The 17610-nt window shown below is 42.4% G+C and overlaps 3 protein-coding genes and 1 long non-coding RNA gene across 5 annotated transcripts; 1 reads left to right on the top strand and 3 right to left on the bottom strand.

Annotated features, from left to right (window-relative positions):
• Nucleotides 1-280: 280 nt before the first annotated feature.
• LOC148339430 (transmembrane protein 182-like) lies at nucleotides 281-3645 on the bottom strand. Its single transcript, XM_088290854.1, has 5 exons — nucleotides 3472-3645; nucleotides 2560-2653; nucleotides 2360-2476; nucleotides 2152-2289; nucleotides 281-1197 (listed from the first exon to the last, which is right to left on the bottom strand). The coding sequence occupies exons 1-5, from the start codon at nucleotides 3643-3645 to the stop codon at nucleotides 923-925; spliced, it is 798 nt and encodes a 265-aa protein (XP_088146980.1). The 3' UTR covers nucleotides 281-922.
• Nucleotides 1949-4585, top strand: LOC148339429 (uncharacterized). The gene is made up of 2 exons (XR_015842530.1): nucleotides 1949-2677; nucleotides 3452-4585. It is a non-coding gene; the product is annotated as an uncharacterized LOC148339429 (long non-coding RNA).
• LOC148339428 (actin-related protein 3) lies at nucleotides 3811-9498 on the bottom strand. Its single transcript, XM_088290853.1, has 12 exons — nucleotides 9281-9498; nucleotides 8842-8897; nucleotides 7916-8040; nucleotides 7717-7827; nucleotides 7528-7623; nucleotides 6698-6805; nucleotides 6483-6626; nucleotides 6058-6231; nucleotides 5891-5983; nucleotides 5690-5815; nucleotides 4620-4703; nucleotides 3811-4544 (listed from the first exon to the last, which is right to left on the bottom strand). The coding sequence occupies exons 1-12, from the start codon at nucleotides 9322-9324 to the stop codon at nucleotides 4449-4451; spliced, it is 1257 nt and encodes a 418-aa protein (XP_088146979.1). The 5' UTR covers nucleotides 9325-9498; the 3' UTR covers nucleotides 3811-4448.
• A 3036-nt stretch (nucleotides 9499-12534) lies between these two features.
• LOC148339427 (ly6/PLAUR domain-containing protein 1-like) lies at nucleotides 12535-17035 on the bottom strand. 2 transcript variants are annotated; one of them, XM_088291082.1, is made up of 3 exons: nucleotides 16859-17035; nucleotides 14441-14575; nucleotides 12535-13049 (listed from the first exon to the last, which is right to left on the bottom strand). In XM_088291082.1, the coding sequence occupies exons 1-3, from the start codon at nucleotides 16905-16907 to the stop codon at nucleotides 12796-12798; spliced, it is 438 nt and encodes a 145-aa protein (XP_088147208.1). In that variant the 5' UTR covers nucleotides 16908-17035; the 3' UTR covers nucleotides 12535-12795. The 2 variants fall into 2 exon arrangements, with proteins under 2 accessions (XP_088147208.1, XP_088147209.1); XM_088291083.1 differs by lacking the exon at nucleotides 16859-17035 and adding an exon at nucleotides 16021-16387.
• Nucleotides 17036-17610: the final 575 nt, after the last annotated feature.

The raw sequence follows: 17610 nt of genomic DNA, 5'->3' as shown, positions 1-17610 counted from the left end.
ACGCCAATAAGAAATGTTATGACGTGGCAACACTGCCCTCTAGCGGTCGCGCCATGAAGTAGCCTTCCTGTCAGGAAATGCATTGTGACAGTCTCATTTATTATCTTCATCCCTGTGACCCGAGCATCCTTCTCATGTCCGGATCGAGTGCACATTCAAGCTCGACACCCCTCTTTTCAGCACTTCTGTCGCATCTAATCGATCAATTATAATGAAGGAAGAGTGGGTCGATTCATTAGATTAAAAAAAAAAAAAAGGAGGGAGAAAAAAAAAAAAAAACTCCAAATTAAGTAGACTATACCAATTACGCTCTCTGATGGAGGTCAGAAGGATTCTCTGTTTTATTTTAATACTCGATGACAGATGAAGAGTGCGTTTGGTGGCATGATGTTATTTTCCATGTTAGTGTTTGATCTTAAATGCAACGTTCTCTTTTTGTAGACTTGACGGTAGTTGACTTTAGTTTGTAGCTATTGGTTGTTAGGGTTAGCATGACTCCCACTCCCATACCGCTCCCAATTTGGAGGTCAGCTACATTTAACACACAAAAAAAACTGTTTGTCGCACACTCAACCTCATGGACTGTGCCGCTCCCGTGACCTTTTTATCCTGTACTGTCCCGATCTCATGATTAAAAGGACCTGCGGGATTCACCCCCAAATGTCAGCATCTAGTTTGAAACAGTCTTGAAAAATGTCTGTTGCTATCACATTTGCACTGGTTCCCACAGAAACAAGAAGAAACCCGTAACACACCGTGCATGGAAAAAAAACAGAGTGTAAATTTTAAGCTGGACCACTCTTGCGTGACCTTTTGCCATCAAATGAAGATCTGTACACTTACACGCCTTTTTATCTGCCTCTAGTTAGTTCACATGAAGACAGGCGGCTTCTTTAGACATGACAAAAAGAGATATCAAAAGTCACAGGTCTGTTTGGAGATCTGGAGAATTTGGCGTTTTGTCCGTGCGGTGCGGCCCGAAAGTGCGAGTGCAGTGTGCAATCACGAGGAAGAGCAGGCCCGACAGCAGGCTGAAGAAGGCGGCCACGGGAGCCAGCAGGAACGACGGTCCGTGTTGGATGCTCAAGTGGAAGGATGCGCAGCCGCTCACTTGCTGGCCTCGGGCAAACTCCTCCAGTGTGTCCAACACTTGGACCCACATCACATACATGAGCACCACGGCGAGCAGACACACACCTGACGGACACACGGACAGATGAACTAAGGTGAGTGGCGCATAATCAGTATTTGCCTTTTATACTGGGCAAGATCAAGTTTTTGATGCAACTTCCAGGCAGGAATGTGACATCCGCATGAGGTTATTGGCCGTGTCCACATCAAGAGGGCCCTCAGTCGGTTGTGTTTTCAGTTGTTGAAAACTGATTTTAAATAAATAAATAAATAGATAGTCTACTTGTGGACGAGTGAAACTGTTCTTTGTTGTCATTTTACTTTTTCTCCTTTGTATGATGTCGCAGTGAGCTTGTTGTCGCCACATCTTTGTTAACTTTAAATTGATATTTGAAAAGCATTTACAGTTGGATTTTTTTTTGGACTATTTGAAATGGACAGCAAAAATACACGTAACATTTTTTTTAAACTGCTGAATGAACCACTTTTGTCTTCTCGATTTAGTTTGGTGTTGTTGCTAGCACAGTGTCATTGTTTGAAAGGTCGAAATGACTTATTTTGTGAGTCAGCAGTTCATATGATTATTGTTTGCACACTTTCTTTTCTTTCATAAAACATTTTAGATCAAAACAATTGTTTTGTGATAAATTAAACTAGAGGCCGTTTCACGTTTTATTGCTTTGAAAACCTTGTATCTTTTGGAATATTGTTGGTCTTTGTATTTTATTTTGGTAGGGTCATGACGCTCTTACGCTGAAAGAGACTACAGGAAGTGTGCGAACAAAGTAAACAAATTTTTGTTCCGGTCAAAGCTACAAGTGTACGTATCGTTTTTCCTCCGTGAAGTCTAAGTTATTATCTCCGTATTCCTACCATTAAAATGTCACAACCAACAAATCATGAGCTTAAGTGACGGTTTATTTTGTGGCCAAGTGTATTTCGGTTTGTGGTGGAGTAACACTCTTTTTGACGTACAAAGACGTATGAAGTGTTTTTTTTCCCCCCAAGTTTTTGACTTACCCCCACAAAGCAAAAGAGCTCCACCCACTTTGTAGAGCTTGTGGTTAGCGAGCGTGGCCGTGCAGATGACAGAGAGCCCACCGGTGACCACAGTGGCCACGCCCGTGATGAAGAAGATGCTCCAGAATGTTCTGAAAACTGATCAAGTGGCATTGAGCGACGCTGACGGCAGAACGTGTGTCACCACGTCAAGGATGAGCAGTCCCACCAATGGCGCTGTGACGTTCCGAAGGTTCAGCAGGGGGGTCCGGTGACTGCACCCAAAACGGGTCCTTTGCAGGAAACGGGAAGAGGAACGCTGCCTGGCACAATTTTACATGTGACACTGGAGAGTAAAAAACAGGATTGTGACCATTTGTTGTTAACGTTGAGTCAAAATTATGCTGCGTGTGTGCAAAATCATCTTACAGCTCCAAAGATCCCAAAGAGAGTATTTAGGAGATGTTGCTGTGAAGGAGCATCGCCAGAACAGTCCCTCATGAAAGAGAATGCTGTCTGCCGCCTTGGGTCACAACATCCACCAGTGGTAAATTGTTAGCGCTACGTAGGGACATTTTAGGAAGGCATGGGTGTCCAAACTTTTCCTCCAAGGGACGCATTCTCTCGTGCCAACACGGAGACGCTGCTGAATGATTTTCTAACCAGACTATTCTATAATACCTTGCGCCAAAATCTACCCATTTTCAGCCATCTCAGGGAGCGGCCATTTTGTGACTTTTGTTGCCTGAAAATGACATCACAGTTGCTCAGGGTTCAGGTGGCGGCGCAATCACGGCTCACCTGTTTTCTGAAGCTGAGCCGCGATTGGTCGTTACCTGAACCCTGAGCAATTGTGATGTCATTTTCAGTCGACAGCAAGCGGCAAAATGGCCCCTGAGATGGATCAAAACGGATTTTCCTGCTTTACTCATATTCCACAAACGCACCAATCTACATTGCTGTATTTTCCCCAACATTTTTTTAGGCTGAAAGTGGATTTTTAAAAAAAATTTTAACACAAGTGATGCCACCTACTCTTTTTCATAGAAAATTGAAAGACGGGCGTAGGGGGATAAGAAGATAAATGAGTTGTTTTTAAAGAGAAACATCAATTACAGCTTCTTGTATTATTTACATTGTAGCTAATGAAAAATAATTTTGTCTGCGTATTTGTATATATATATAAAAGTCTATCTCCGTCACGGTCTTGCTGTATTTAAGATATTTATTTTCTTAGCACAACTTTGGACACCTGTGCAGTATGGATTGTAAATTTAGTCAATTTCTGTATATTTGATAATCCTTTTAACATAATTTGCAGTGTAAAATACCATATGGTACCTCCGTCTCTCTTGACCAACTTCCTGGATGACAGAGCTCAGCCGAACCCAGCAGCCAGTAGTCCGTGGCGCAGGAAAACAGCGTGGACAGAAGCGCCAGTGCCACGGAGAACAAAGCAAAGTAGAGAAGCACGCTTAAGCGGTCATTTGGACTCAGGTGGCAACGCTCCGACATGTTGACGGGTCCGCTACATGTGTTCCCAACGTTGGAGCCGGCCCCATCCGTCGAGCGATGGAAATAAACACTGGCATCATGTGTCAGGAAGGAGAGGCGCACATGCCACAACTAAATATAATGAATGACATGCGCAGCAGAAAGTCAAGAGGAAAAAAAAAAAAGTGTCAAAACATCTCAGCTTTTTATTGGAATGGCAGCAATGACACCAAGATTCAACAAGTCCTACTGAATGTTCATCTGTGACTATAACTTTTTGCTGGATTATGAAGTTTTGCCTGCTGGGGAAAAAGGAACGATTCGGCCAAAGATTCATGACTGTATGCCGTTTGTCATCATGATGCTCTCAAATCTCAGAAAGACTTATTTTTCATCTACTTTATCACACTTTTTTTTCTAACTTGAAAGTAACCGTAAGCAAGTATTCTTGTTCCAACACCTTTTTGAAGGACAATATGGCACATTTCATGACTCATCCTTTATTTAGTCCCGCCTCCTGACAGACAAGCTGACCCAAGTGTGTGCAAGCAGACTCAAGCTGAGTAAGCACGTTACAACCCTGTGAGCACTAATTAAATATTTACCAGCGATTATTAAATTATTTGCAGGAAACGCAATTGCAGTTGTTTCTCGTCCCTTCTAATTGAAGGAGGACGTCGTGACCATTATTGGTAGTTTGTTTGGTCCGCTGTCACTCGAACCGAATGAAGAGGTCTTTTAGAGAGCCAAAGGCTCATGAGACCGCCCACACGTGCGCTTCCTCCTTCGGCCCTCCAGCTCCGCCCAACGAGCTCTCCCCTGGCCTAGGACATGACCCCGAACACGGGGTTGTGACGGCATATGCTTGGACCGATTTCCTCATAGTCTTTCTTGGTGTGGCACACTTGGTAGAACTCGGGCTGCCGAAACAAAGCCAAATATTAAAATGGCAAAAACGGAATGAGAAAAAAAAAAAAAAAAGATTTCATACTCACAGTGGATGCCAACATAGAGCCTCCGAACCAGACGGCGTACCGCTGCATGTGATGCGTGATGACCTGCACGTCAATGGGCTTTGGCTGCCAATACAATAAAGAAATGAATTAATAAAACTCAACAATGGCAACCAATAGAACAGAATTGCAAGACTTTGCTGAATTGCGATTGATGAGATCTCAAAAAATAAATAAATAAAAGGGGAGAAAAGGTTATTTTTAAACCCTAAGAAATCTTCAAAAAAACAAACATTCAATATCTACACTAAATTTACCACAAAAAACTGCAGGAATTTTGGAACGGGGAGAACAAAATAAAAATAAATGAGAACAAATCAGCCAATATGCAAATTCCCGGGTGCCAAATTGGGAATATGCGAGGTCGACTGTAGTTTTACATTGTAACATCACCAACCACCAGTAGATGGCAGACATGTCTTAGCTGCGTTTATGCTGGGTCTTATACTAGCCTGTAGCACTGATGAAAATGTGTCCCCCCGCCAGCATTTAATTAATTTTGTCATTTTCAGCAGAAATTTACGCCATCATTATTTTTTCATATACAATAAAAAGCGCATTTTTCCACATGCTGTTGAATAAAAAAGCCATCATGTGTTGAGGGCACAGGTAACAAAAAATCACGGCTCAGCTGGTGAACATTAGGTGCTCAAGATAGCGTCAAAGCACTCATTTTATACTAGACAGGGTTTTACAGTGTTTCTGAAAGAGCATAAACATGGAGGATGAAGTTTCCCAAAACAAAGAAAAAACACTGAATAAGTGCATTTATGACTATCAAATTGCAGACTGGCCAACAAAAAATATATATATTGTTATATTATAGATTTCTTTTTCACTATTGTGATACAACCAATAAAAAATAATCATGACATTAAATGTTCAAATGGTTTCATCTCCTAATTTAGCTAAATCTCCAACCCTTCAATCCGTTTCAAGGCAAACTGTGCCATCTTGTTAAATAAAACACACAACCTCATTAGGAAAGTCGTACAAATTACAGTAAACTTTCCATATTTACAGTTGTGAAGTAATATCTTTGTGCTCCTCACCTTCAGCTTGCCACCGCTCAGTTCCTCGCTGATTTTAAGCCGTGCGTCCACCGTCCGCTTGAGATCCCTCTGCAGACGTCTGCCAAAATCTCGGAACATAGTGGAGCCTCCGGAGAGCACAATGTTCTGTGCGCACAGTTGACATGTTTAAAAACACAAAGTAGACGCACGTAACGTCCTGCTTGCATTTCTTCTCTGTACCTTGTAGAGAGGACGGCGGACGTCGATAGGGCAGTTCTGGATGACCTCATCCACCACCTCTGAGATGGGCTGTGTGAAATCTGGATTGGCAAACTGCATGAGAACAAACGATTATCAATTCCAACTTGTGCAAATGCACACGTGGCCGAATGGCAATCCAACGGCACCTCCGGGTGGAAGAAGATCTCGGGCCCGAGGAAGCGCTCATAGCCCACATCGATCAGGAACTCTTTCTTGGTGATGGCGTTGACGCCTGTGTACTGCTTGATCCACTTGGACCCGTCTGTGTCGTATTTGTTAAACTCCTTGACAAGGTCGGGGCAGACATAGCTGAAGCGCTCCTGTAGTGAGACACAAAGAAACGCACGGCATTAAAAGCAGCACTGGAATGCGACTACTAGTTGGACACGGGAGCTTCCATACGTCCTGGCGAAAATGGAATTGATACATGAGTAACGTGATCTTACGAGCGTGGTCACAAGGTATCGCTGTACAGTCGCTTCTCCTTTCTCTTCATGCCAAATGTGCAGCTCTACTGCCCTCCAGTGGCGCCACGGTGACATGCGCGAAAGGATGAGCCACTCAAACTGACCTTAACAGCTTTAGCAGTCTCCAGCGACTGCTCAGGAGGGATTCCCACTTCACGTTCCCTCAACAGCTGCTGGATGAAGTACGTGATGTCGCGGCCGGCGATGGGGATGTGTTTGATGCAGCTGCCGATGACGTAGCCTTCGGCCTGGAACGCAAAGAGGCAATCGAATGAGGACGGGGAAAATAGTCACGCTCGAAGTCAGTCAATCAACGCACCACTGGGATGACGTGTGTGACGCCATCACCGCTGTCGATCACCGTCCCTGTCAGCGTTCGCTCGCCCACCTGTCGGGACGTCCAGGAGGCTGCCAGCGCCAGGACGGCCTAAGAACACAATTGGTATACCTATAATTCAACATGCTTGTGCAGTTGTTGTCTTCATTTTTACACCACAGTATGTGGAATGTATAAATTCAATTAAAAAAAACAAAACAAAAACGTTTTTTCTCAATCACTGTTCAGTAATCAATTACTACACTTATGCGGTATTACTTAGTGCTAAAAATAAATAAATAAATAAAAATCAAGCAATATCACACAAGAGGGAACGAAGTTGAAATCAACAAACTGTTTGAAACTGATGAATTAATTTACTGGTTCAGACATTACTTTTCAGAAAACAGTTGTTGCTGAACTTAATCACTAAATATCTTATTAATTACATATTTAATAATTACAAAACCATAATGTGCTGGGCAAAAACAAGGGCAAATTCGGAAGAAGCGCAAAAATATAATCTAGAAAAGTTTTATTTTGTCTCTGATGAAAACGTTTTGTAAAAATGTGTTGACCAGCGTTATTATACGATAGTTGTCGATGAATGAATCAATTTTGACACCTTTACAACAAACAAAGCACAGAAAAGAACAGTAGACTGAGAAGACACAATAAATGCTAATGTGAAAGGTAGGGTAGTGAATTATCTCATTTATATTTTTTTCCTCAATAAAGTTTATAGCACTATATATAACTTTACAACGAAGGAATAAGGCGTGCCACACTTCTCTCAGTATCCCGTAATGAAGTTGTTAGTCTGGTTTTGATACCTGAACAGCGATGTAGAGACCTGGGACGTTAAACGACTCAAACATGATCTCTGCTGTGTACTCTCTGTTTTCTGGTGTGTTTAATGGCGGTTCTGTCTGTAGGATGAGACACATAACACGTTAGCATCGAATGAAACAAAACAACGCGTTCAGGGTAGATACACAGAACGGAGGGAATTGAGCCTTTACCAAAAGGAAGTAATGATCTTCAGGTTCTGCCCGCAGATACTTGAAGATGACCTGCTCCATGAACCTCTCCATCAGGTCCCAGTCTTCCACGATCCCATGTCGGATTGGCCACTGGGAAATGAGAGAAAATGAAAACGGTGTCAGTCTTATGCTGACAAGTGTAACCAAATAGTTTACGAATGGCAAAATGACATCTCGCCTTTGTTGCATACGATGGCTTATCGATGGCTTCATCACCGATGAAAAAATCCAGATCGTCAATGCCCTTCATCATCCGGCGCTGCGCCTGGTCGCCAACCTTGGCTGACTCTTTGATTGCAATGCCTGATCAATCATGAAATAGGGGAGAAAACAAAAACAACAAAGCATGTTTTAAAAAAAAAAAGGGTCTGACCTTGAACCAAATGAGGGATAAGACTAAATTATGACATGACTCAAAATCAAGATGTGTACTGAAAAATATATTCAAAAATATTTCCGTTGGTGTACCAAACTTTGAATGACCTCTTAGTTTTCTGTGAAACTTCCCAAACCCTCAAGCCAATATATTGAGTTTCCAGAACCAGAACTGAACAAAGTGAAGCAATATTGTTTTTGTATTTGTGATAGTAAAATGAAGCTTCAAATGGGCTTCATGAAACAGTTGTATTTTTTTTTTACTCCTCTAGATGGCAATCGCCGTTCAAAATTAAGCTGAAAGTCCGGACTTTGTTAAACCCGGTTAGTTAAACCAACAGTACCAGCGAGGGGAGGCACAAATACAACAAATGGTTAATGAAGCAAATGTGAAGCTTCAGTTCCCCATCACAAGTTTTCCCCTCAAATGAGGAACAAAACTACAGAAACACTCACATTTTTGGTTACTTTAACTTTGGCCAAAAAAGTACAGCTATGAGGTCACCATCTTGCTCTTATTGTGTGATTTTCAACTGCATTTTATCATCTTTATACTTCTTAGTTTTTTTTATGCGGTTTATCCTGATTTCAAACTAGATTTTTCTTTTTTTTCTCATAAATATGGATTTGCCCTGTGCATGAATGGTACTATACATCTTGATTTGCCGCATTTAACTCTTAATGCTTATGCATGTCAATGAAGTGTTGCTCTTTCATCTCATGACTTACATGACGGTATGATGAACTGGGGTTCCGTATTTCCGGCATAACCAAGCTTTGTGTACCTATATGAGGAGGAAGAGAGTCAGGCAGTAAGTCACCATACGCTTATTCCACATTTGTTGGAAATTACGAGTAGGTACAGCTCAATTAATATCGACCTCAAATAATATCGACGTCGCGGTTTGTGTGGGTACAATGAACCAGGAAGTAGCGTTAGCCTCACTAGCTACTGAAAGAAAACTGTTTTAAAAGATAGCTGTATCAAACAAAACACACCTGGATAAATTAGAGTACCCAATTTCCCCCAAATTACAATTATTGAAAACTTTGATGACATAAATTAAGGAGAAAAGTGGTGCTAGACGAGGAGGGCGTTAGCCGGGAAATTGACGTGCAAGCTAACTGCAAACCGCAGCGAAATAGCGCTAGCATGTTGTACACATACCCTGTGCCACAGTCGACAACGCAAGCCGGCAGTCGACCAGCCATGCTCGCTCGCCTTCTAGCCAAATGCAAGGAGAATATCCCAAGCACCCGATATGGATGGATGTGCCGATCGTGGCTGATTTAAGTCGCCGCACCCTCAATGAAGAAAGCAGCAGCCACCGCAAATGAAGAGCGCTTCCGGGTTCCCAGAGATTTGCTTGCATGCACGATGACTCGTCAGGGGTAAAACAGCGACCTCCAGTGTATGGCATGAGCCAATACAACACATTTCTTCTTCGTGTGTAGTTTATGTGGCAGTTGACAAACTAGCGTTCAGTTTCATTATTACCGCCATCCACCGGACTGGATAGTAGAACAGGAGAAAGGCACCAAAAAAACAGTTTTCCCTAACTGATCCTGAATTTTCGATTTGGCTGCAGTCGCAAGAATATATTCACTTTATTTTCCTCAATTTATACTTATCAAATTCCAAGACTGGGAGGGCTCCATATCACCATTAAAAATAAATAATGTTTCACAATATAGTCCTTTCACATTCAAATACTTTTCAGCTGATCTGTGCAACAGACTGGTCATTTTTCGTACTATTATATGTATATTATTCTCACTACATTTTTCGTATCTCTCTCTCTCTCTCTCTCTCTCAACACACATACGCGTACGTTTAATTTGCAAATCAACACTTGAAATTTGTAGTTTTTCTTCATACAGTTGATTGTCACTGTTACTGGATTCCCAACTGAGCAAAGGAATGACATAATTGTTTATTTTAACAAGTGGATCACGGTGAACACCCAACAAGATCAAATAAAGTGGAAATTCGCCCTTCTGATTGGAGATAGTCTGTTCTTTTAGCAATCTAAGACATAAGGTGGGAGTGGTACTGTTATTTCTAAATTGGGGCTACAATTAATTTAAAAATGAAGGGAGGCAAACGCTAGAGGGCAGTAGTGCACAATCCATACTTTATTTTTGCATTTATATATCCATTACTTACTGTGTGTACTGTATACGAGAAATGAGAGTAGTAGCCTATAAAGCGAATCATTTTGGTGACGAGCAGTTTATTTCACATCGGTGGAATACTTCCCTCCGTCCTCCCATTATTTTCCCATCATGAGCTGCTTTAACTTTGATGCTATTTTACTGTGTGCCTACATTTTATTGCAAGTAGTAACAGTAAAGTACCCTTTAAAAGGGCCTGGCCAGTAGATTTAGGATCAGTGTTCAATTGAGGAGCTATTTCATCTGGGGGATAAGGAATAGAGATGATGGACTCATTGGTAAGGTGGCTGTCCTCCCATTGTACAAAGAGAGATACGATGTTTTGTTTCCGCCCGAGAACTCCGATGTGACTTGTTTTTGTGCACATCATAAAGCTAGACTCTAGGTTCACCTTCCTCTAATTATTTTTAATAATGTGCTGCTTTTGCTGCCCTTTAACCTCAGCCGGAGGTGTGCTTGGCCCCTGCTGACTATGCTCGGCCTCAACAGAGTCCACATTGAGGACGTAGTGGAGCTGCACGGTTGTTTGCATGTAACCAGCCCACGTTATTCAAAATGTCGTCGTTGTGCTAATAAGATGCCTCTGCCAGAGTCATCAAGTGAAAGCGGGCGGCTGTATCGTGCCCCCGGCTCTGCAACCCCCCGAATCAAGAGTTCCCGACAAGTTCATCGTCTTTTGATTGTGACACGAGTGCTCGTCACGAAGCAGGCGTAAATCGTACTTGGTGGATGGTTGTAATGATCAAAAGCAAAGTCGTCGTGGCTTATGCCTCGCGTTTATATTTACCATTTCAGTTCACCGTGAGCTGATCATGAAGCATCCGCTTAAAACTGATCCAGAAAAAAAAAAAAAAAACTTAAATTGGAGGTCGGTGAGGAGGAACATGCTGAAAATAATCAAAGAGTAATTGGGTGATCTCAGCATATTTTTGCAGGGTTATATTAAATTAGTACTTTATTTTTCCTCGTCAGTAAGGCTATGCAGACTGAGACCTTCCTGTTCTCGTACAATTAGCTTTAGGTCCATTTGGACTTTACCAACCAGACAGCCCACTTATGCGCAGCCATTCATAACGCAAAAAGGAACGACAATGTTCCCTGCATGGCAACATATTTCCTACTTAAAGTTAATCAAAAGTGTAGCACCCTTGAAACTACATGCAAGTGTGAATGCAATAAAAAAAAGCACGCCTGCTGTATCAAGGCAAAATTTATTGACACCTCATATCAGAAGAATAGTTTCACTCTTCATAGAAGACCAAATCAGAACAACGCAATAATATTCAAACACTGAAGCATCGGACCAAACCAAGACTCTATTTTACATACTGAGGAAAGAATCGCATGCGAGCATGAAAGCATCATTTATCGTGAAATGATGAATATTAGATCACATACTAATCTGATCTTGTTCTAATGCTAAACATTAATTACAACCTGAAGCAGCTCTCAAGTGAGAGTTAAATTGTGCTTATGGTCCTTGTGTTGCCTTCACTCATCATTTCACACTTGTTGCTCTTCAGGTCTGGCTCTTGAATATAATATAATATAATATAATATATATATATATATATATATATATATATATATATATATATATATATATAAGGGCGGTCAAAATTCAAGCGGTAACTCAGGTGATTAATCCAAATTTTTTTAACTCAGTTTGATTTACCTAAAAAATAATTTGCATACTTTGCCAATCTTGTGTCATATTATATTAACTGTACGTCATTAGCACGTCTCAGAAAAAACCCCACGGAGTTCAAGTTACCACTGGGCCTTGCAAGCCAACAGTGCTGGACAAAATGCTGCTGCAACATCTTGTGGGCAGTTTTGAGAAATGAATGTTTAGAAGAAAAATGCCTCTTAAGATGTCTCCATTATATTTAAGAATCAAAGAAAACTATTCGAACGGTCTTTGAAATAAATATCGTTCATATTTGGGGACTTTGCCTCAATTCCAAGATATTATTTAAGTAAATATCTGTTTTAAGCATCGCAAAAAATAGTAGTTGAAAAATATGATTAATCGCAATTAATCATGGAATTTTTTGTGATTAATTAGTTAAAAAAATTAATCACTTGACAGCACTAATATAGAATCGGTTGGAAGAAAAATCCATTTAGGTCTTATTCAAGGATCAAATGAAGCTTTTAGAAAAGTCTTTGAATTAAAATATGCTTCATATTTGGGGACTTTTACATGAATTCCAAGATTATTCAAGTCAATATTTGTTCGGAGCTTAAAAAAAAAAATTGAAATTTGTGATGAATCATTTCATACAATTCATAATCGCAGCCATGACAGCAGCAAAAGTCCACCTCTTATTTTTACGCACAAAATCAACTCGAAACCAACGGTGGCGTGTTTCTGTGGTATTCCACAGAAACAGAAGACGATTGAGAAGGCGTGTCCACTGAGATTCCCGTGGCAGGCTTGAGGATTTCCCTAAAATGTACTTTTTGGATGTGCGCAGAAACCAAAAGCATCCCCAATCCCATGGTTCAGATCAGGCAAGCGGCGTGCAGGAAATGCGACAGAGAAAGAAGCGGAAGGAGGAGAGCGAGAATGAGGCTCATCTGTGGGTTGGGCGTTGCCGTCGAGTGAGCGGGACGCTTCCTCTTGGGCCCGTTGCAGAGTGCCGTGTTGCAGCAGGAAATGCAGACCGAGTTCAGCCTCCCGGTGCAGAACTGCTGGTAGCCGGAGGAGGCGATGAGGCACGCTGCGGACGATGCACACGACTTCCGATAATGAATCCCTGTGACGGGGACGGGGGGGACAAGTTGGATTATTAATTGAGTCCCTCTGGAGTCATCTGCTGCATTGTCGCGTCGTGTCAGTCTGGCATTGAAATGAAAGTCAATCATTGTTTTCTTATTTTATTTGCACTTTCTTTGTGCCCACCTTGGTAAGGTCATCTTAGACCCGCCGCACATCGAGCCATTCAAGCGAATGCAAGTGATATGGAAAATATTCTCAAATAGTGGGGTTGGGATTTTTTTTCCATCGTACTAAAATAAAGTGTAATTGCACCTCCACCCCAGTAGTTGGCAGTGGTGCTCTCCTTGCCCATTTTGTGCAGCGAGTATTAAGTCTACGGCGTCCGTTTGTTTTGCAACGAAAATGCTATTATTTATAGTTGCGGCGGGGAGTGGGTGGTGGTGGGGCGGGGGCGCAAATTGTTTTTTTCTTGCTAGGGGGGGGGCATAACAGAAAATAATTGAGAAGCACTGTTCAAGGCCCACATTAGTATATTCACCCCTAGCATAGCATAAGTTGACACGGAAAAACTGCAAGTTGTATTATAAAAATAGTCCTTGAGCATTTACGCAACAGAGACTCTCCATGCTTCGCTTGTAAGCCAAAGGAATGAAATTATAAAGCGTTGTAAAGTGTTCAAGCGTGCCTGTATTTCCTTATTCTGACATCACGTAAACCGCGCCTCCTAGCTGCTACTGGGGCATACGATTACAAGGGGGGGGGCAAAATCACAGACAGCGAGAACAGCGGGGAATACGCTCATCATAAGGTCAGCGGATTTGAATAATAAATTAGCCAGCTAATGGTGGTTATAGGAATTTGTGGTATTGCCCCCCCCCCTTGTAATGGCATGCCCCAGTAGCAGGTGGGAGGTGCGGTTTACGTGATGTCAGAATTAGGAAATACAGACACGCTTGAACGCCACACTGCAGTCTCACGTCTTTTCATACCCAAACAGTTGGCAGTGGCGCTTTTGATGCGTTTGGAGGCCATTTTTGTCATTTTGCGAGTCGGTTCGTCACACGCACGATGGCCGATTTGTCGGCCAGACTAAAATCCACCACCAACCTTTGTTAATCGAACCCTTTTTTTACAATTTGGCACCCTCCGCCCCAAAAATGGGCATCCGGCTGGGTCGGAAGGTCGGACCGTTCCGCCCACAGGCTTTTTGACTGGCTGCTACATTTGTGACTACGTTCCACTGCAGTTTACATTTTGCATTACACCTTTGGCCGCTCGTGAACACTAATTGCAGCGCCGCGGGCGCTCCGTGTGTGGCTTGCAACGGACCGAGGAAGTTTTCTGCCAGCGCAACGAGTCATTCCTACTGCCAAATGACGTGCAAAGCTGTTGCTTTGTCAGCAGGGTGCAGCGCAAATTGCCACTCACCGTCAGGTTTGACAAGCACCTCCTTCTGGCACATGTCCTGCACGTTGACGGTGCAGTTGACAATGTACTCGGGCGTTGAGCAGTCGTTGTGCTTCATCTCCTCACACTGATAACACTGGATCTGAAGGCCGTCTCCTGCAAAGCCATCAAGGAAAGGAGAAACGCTTCATTTCCTCACCAAGGAGTTGATGTTCTCAAGGGTGAGCCGTATATTTTGCTGTGATCTGGATACAGGACCCACCACCCTCCCCGCCCCCCCACCCCCACTCGGATGCAGTTTTTGACATTGCAAAAGTTCCCCTCTTGCATGCGTGTTGATGACAAACTCGTTTTTGCAGGAGCAACCCAGTGTACGATTTGGTGGATTATTTTTTTTTCGGGCTAAAATCTATTCTAGTTTCAACTGATATTGTGTAAAGTGTGCTGTAAATGTTTTGATTGTTTGATTTTCCTCAGATGCACGGGCGTCCTCATACATTCAAAAATAAAAATGATCTTCCAGACTGGTGTGAATTGACCTGTGAAGGAAGTGTCACGAAATTCATCTCTCATTTACTGCCATTGACGGCTAAAGACGTCAAAGATCCCTTTTTTTTTTAACTCGGCTGGTAGTGAATGAGTTAATTCATAATTTTTTTTTCATTCCTTCAGACAAACGGAGGTTCTTTTTTTTTTTACCTCTACTAACTTTGACGTGCAAATGCCATCTTCTTCAGGAGCTTTAAAAAATGTCCTCATGATGATCCAATCACATCCAGGTGGCATCACTTCCGGGTATAGAGTCATGAAATTCATCTTGTCCTCTTAATGTTAATTCGTTGATTTTTTTTTTTCATTTCTGCAGACAAACGTCAAAACTAGTCGAGGTAAGAAAACAAACTCAGATTATATGAAGAAATGAATAAAAATCAACTAATTAAATTGCAGTCGTGTCAAAATTGGGGGAAAAAAGTCACAACGCCTCTAAGGGCTCCAATTCTCCTTGAAAAATAATATTTTCAGCCGTGATCTTATTTTCACGGGAACTAAGTCAGCTGGGAGACATTCATAGCTTTCCTGTGACCCTGCACGATGTCGAAAATAAAAAAGAGGCATAAACAAAAAGACAAGGAAGTCATATGCAAATGTGGGATTTGATATGATCTGTATCATCCGTAGCATCATGCGACTCTTTTGTCTCCTACTTTAGCACTACGAATGCCTGCCTTCCTTTTTTTTCCCCCCCACACTCAAACGCCCTCACTCACAGTTTTCAAAGTCCACAAAGGCCAAGCACAAGGTACGGCGCCGTGTCCAAACAAAACTAATGGAGTCCTCCTTCTGCTGCACTGCTAGCTTGACATCACCTCCAGCTGGAGGGCGGTTGAGGCTGTTTGCAAAAGGACGCTGAGCACATAATGATGCCAGTGTCCATGAAGTGAGAGAAGGCCGTAAAAATCACATCAGTGGTGTTTTTTTAACAACCGCCTTTCGTAAGGTCCGTAAAGTTTCATTTACAATGCAAACAGAAAAGAGCGTGATGAAGCGCCCGAGGGATGTGCAAGTGCCACCTCGCAAAGGGAATCGTTTTACTGGCTTACCTTCAAAGTGACCACGCGTCTTCATTCAACTCAAACCCCACGCAGAAGCCTTTTTGGGATTGTTTGACAAAACATTCGGTGCGACGCATAACAACGTCACTGAACCCTGAGAGTCAACTCAAATGAGTTCCTCTAATGTGAACCAAATCATTGACGCGGCATCAATCAAGCCAAACACAGCACATCTGCTCTTTGGTGTAATTACGGAAAGGTGGAAGCCATTAATCTGCCAAGTTGTCGACTGATAAACACAAGCGGGCGCAACAAAAAGCGAGTGAGCGGCTCCATCCGTCAGTTGGGATCCGATTGGGGATGCAAGCGGCTTCTTATTATTTCAGAGGGACTCTGTCTTGCCGGGAGGTGAAATGCAGCTTATCAGCATGAACAAATAGCATTCGATTAGTCAGAAGGGATGGCTCAGACTGATAAGAAATCTTAATGTTGCTTGCTTGCATTGAAGACAAGAGGAAGGAAGGAAGAAAAAGGAGAATTTAATCAAACGCTGTTTTTTTTTGTTTGTTTCTGGACTGCATATTTGAATAAAATCTTCTAAATAAATGTTCCCATTTTCAAAAGTCGTCGTGCGTGCCAGATGTGCCCAAATTGCGCAAATGCGGCTGCCACATGGCTTCCAACTGTGCGCAAAAGTCACGCCAAATAAAATATAACACATGCAGCTGCGTTAAAGTTTCTCTAAATTTTTTAGAATCGAGAAGGAATATGTGGTACACGTGACATTTAACCCCTCCCCACCGACCACCACAAAAAAAAAATATATAAAATTCCTAAACACGCACGCCCGCGTGGCTCCTCACGAGAAGGGATTGGCTGCACGTACCTGCGTGAAGGAGGACTCCAAAAAGAGTCGCCAAAACGAGCAGACGCATGTCTCCCGGGAGGGCATCCGACCGGAGAAAGTTGCTCAGAAGGCGAACAGCGGGACGAAGCGCCACGGATGAGGCGCACACACGCTCGCGCTTGCGCTCGTCAGCATCCTCCACGCTCGTCGCGGATCGTGGCCGCCACTGCACGCGCACGTCGAGCGCGGGAGCCTTATAGAGCACCACGTGACGGAGGCGCGCACAGCGCAGGCATGAACACTTTTCGGCACTTCTGATGGTTTCGTTGTTGAGGAAATTTGTGCTGGAGTTATGACACGTTTGCGCAATTTCTTCAGCTTCGAAATGGCGTTGGTACGCGTGTGTCCAAACTAGGGTCCTGGGGCCATTTGTGGCCACAAGTCCATTTTTCGCAGCATGGGGAACATGGCCCGCAAAGCAATTTATTTAACATAAAATAAAATAAAATAAAATAAAATAAAATAAAATAAAATAAAATAAAATAAAATAAAATAAAATAAAATAAAATAAAATAAAATAAAATAAATAAATAAATAAAAAATAATAATATTTAAAAAAAAAGGTTGGAACCTCCTAAAAGCTCGGGTGCACTCACTTTTCGTCTTGTTGATTTTTAACAAAATGCAGACCACCAAGTTGACATCCAGCAAGTCTTTTTTTTTTGTACAACTTGAGACTGCTATCGTTCCAAAAATATTTCTTTGAATTTGTTTGACTTCGGCGGTGTTTG

The sequence above is a fragment of the Idiotropiscis lumnitzeri genome, chromosome 3 (assembly GCF_059441095.1).
Source record: "Idiotropiscis lumnitzeri isolate Australia: NSW breed Sydney's pygmy pipehorse chromosome 3, RoL_Ilum_1.0, whole genome shotgun sequence".
Taxonomy (NCBI): domain Eukaryota; kingdom Metazoa; phylum Chordata; class Actinopteri; order Syngnathiformes; family Syngnathidae; genus Idiotropiscis; species Idiotropiscis lumnitzeri.
The sequence above is the reverse complement of the archived record's forward strand: the minus strand, read 5'-3'. Positions and strand labels throughout refer to the sequence as shown.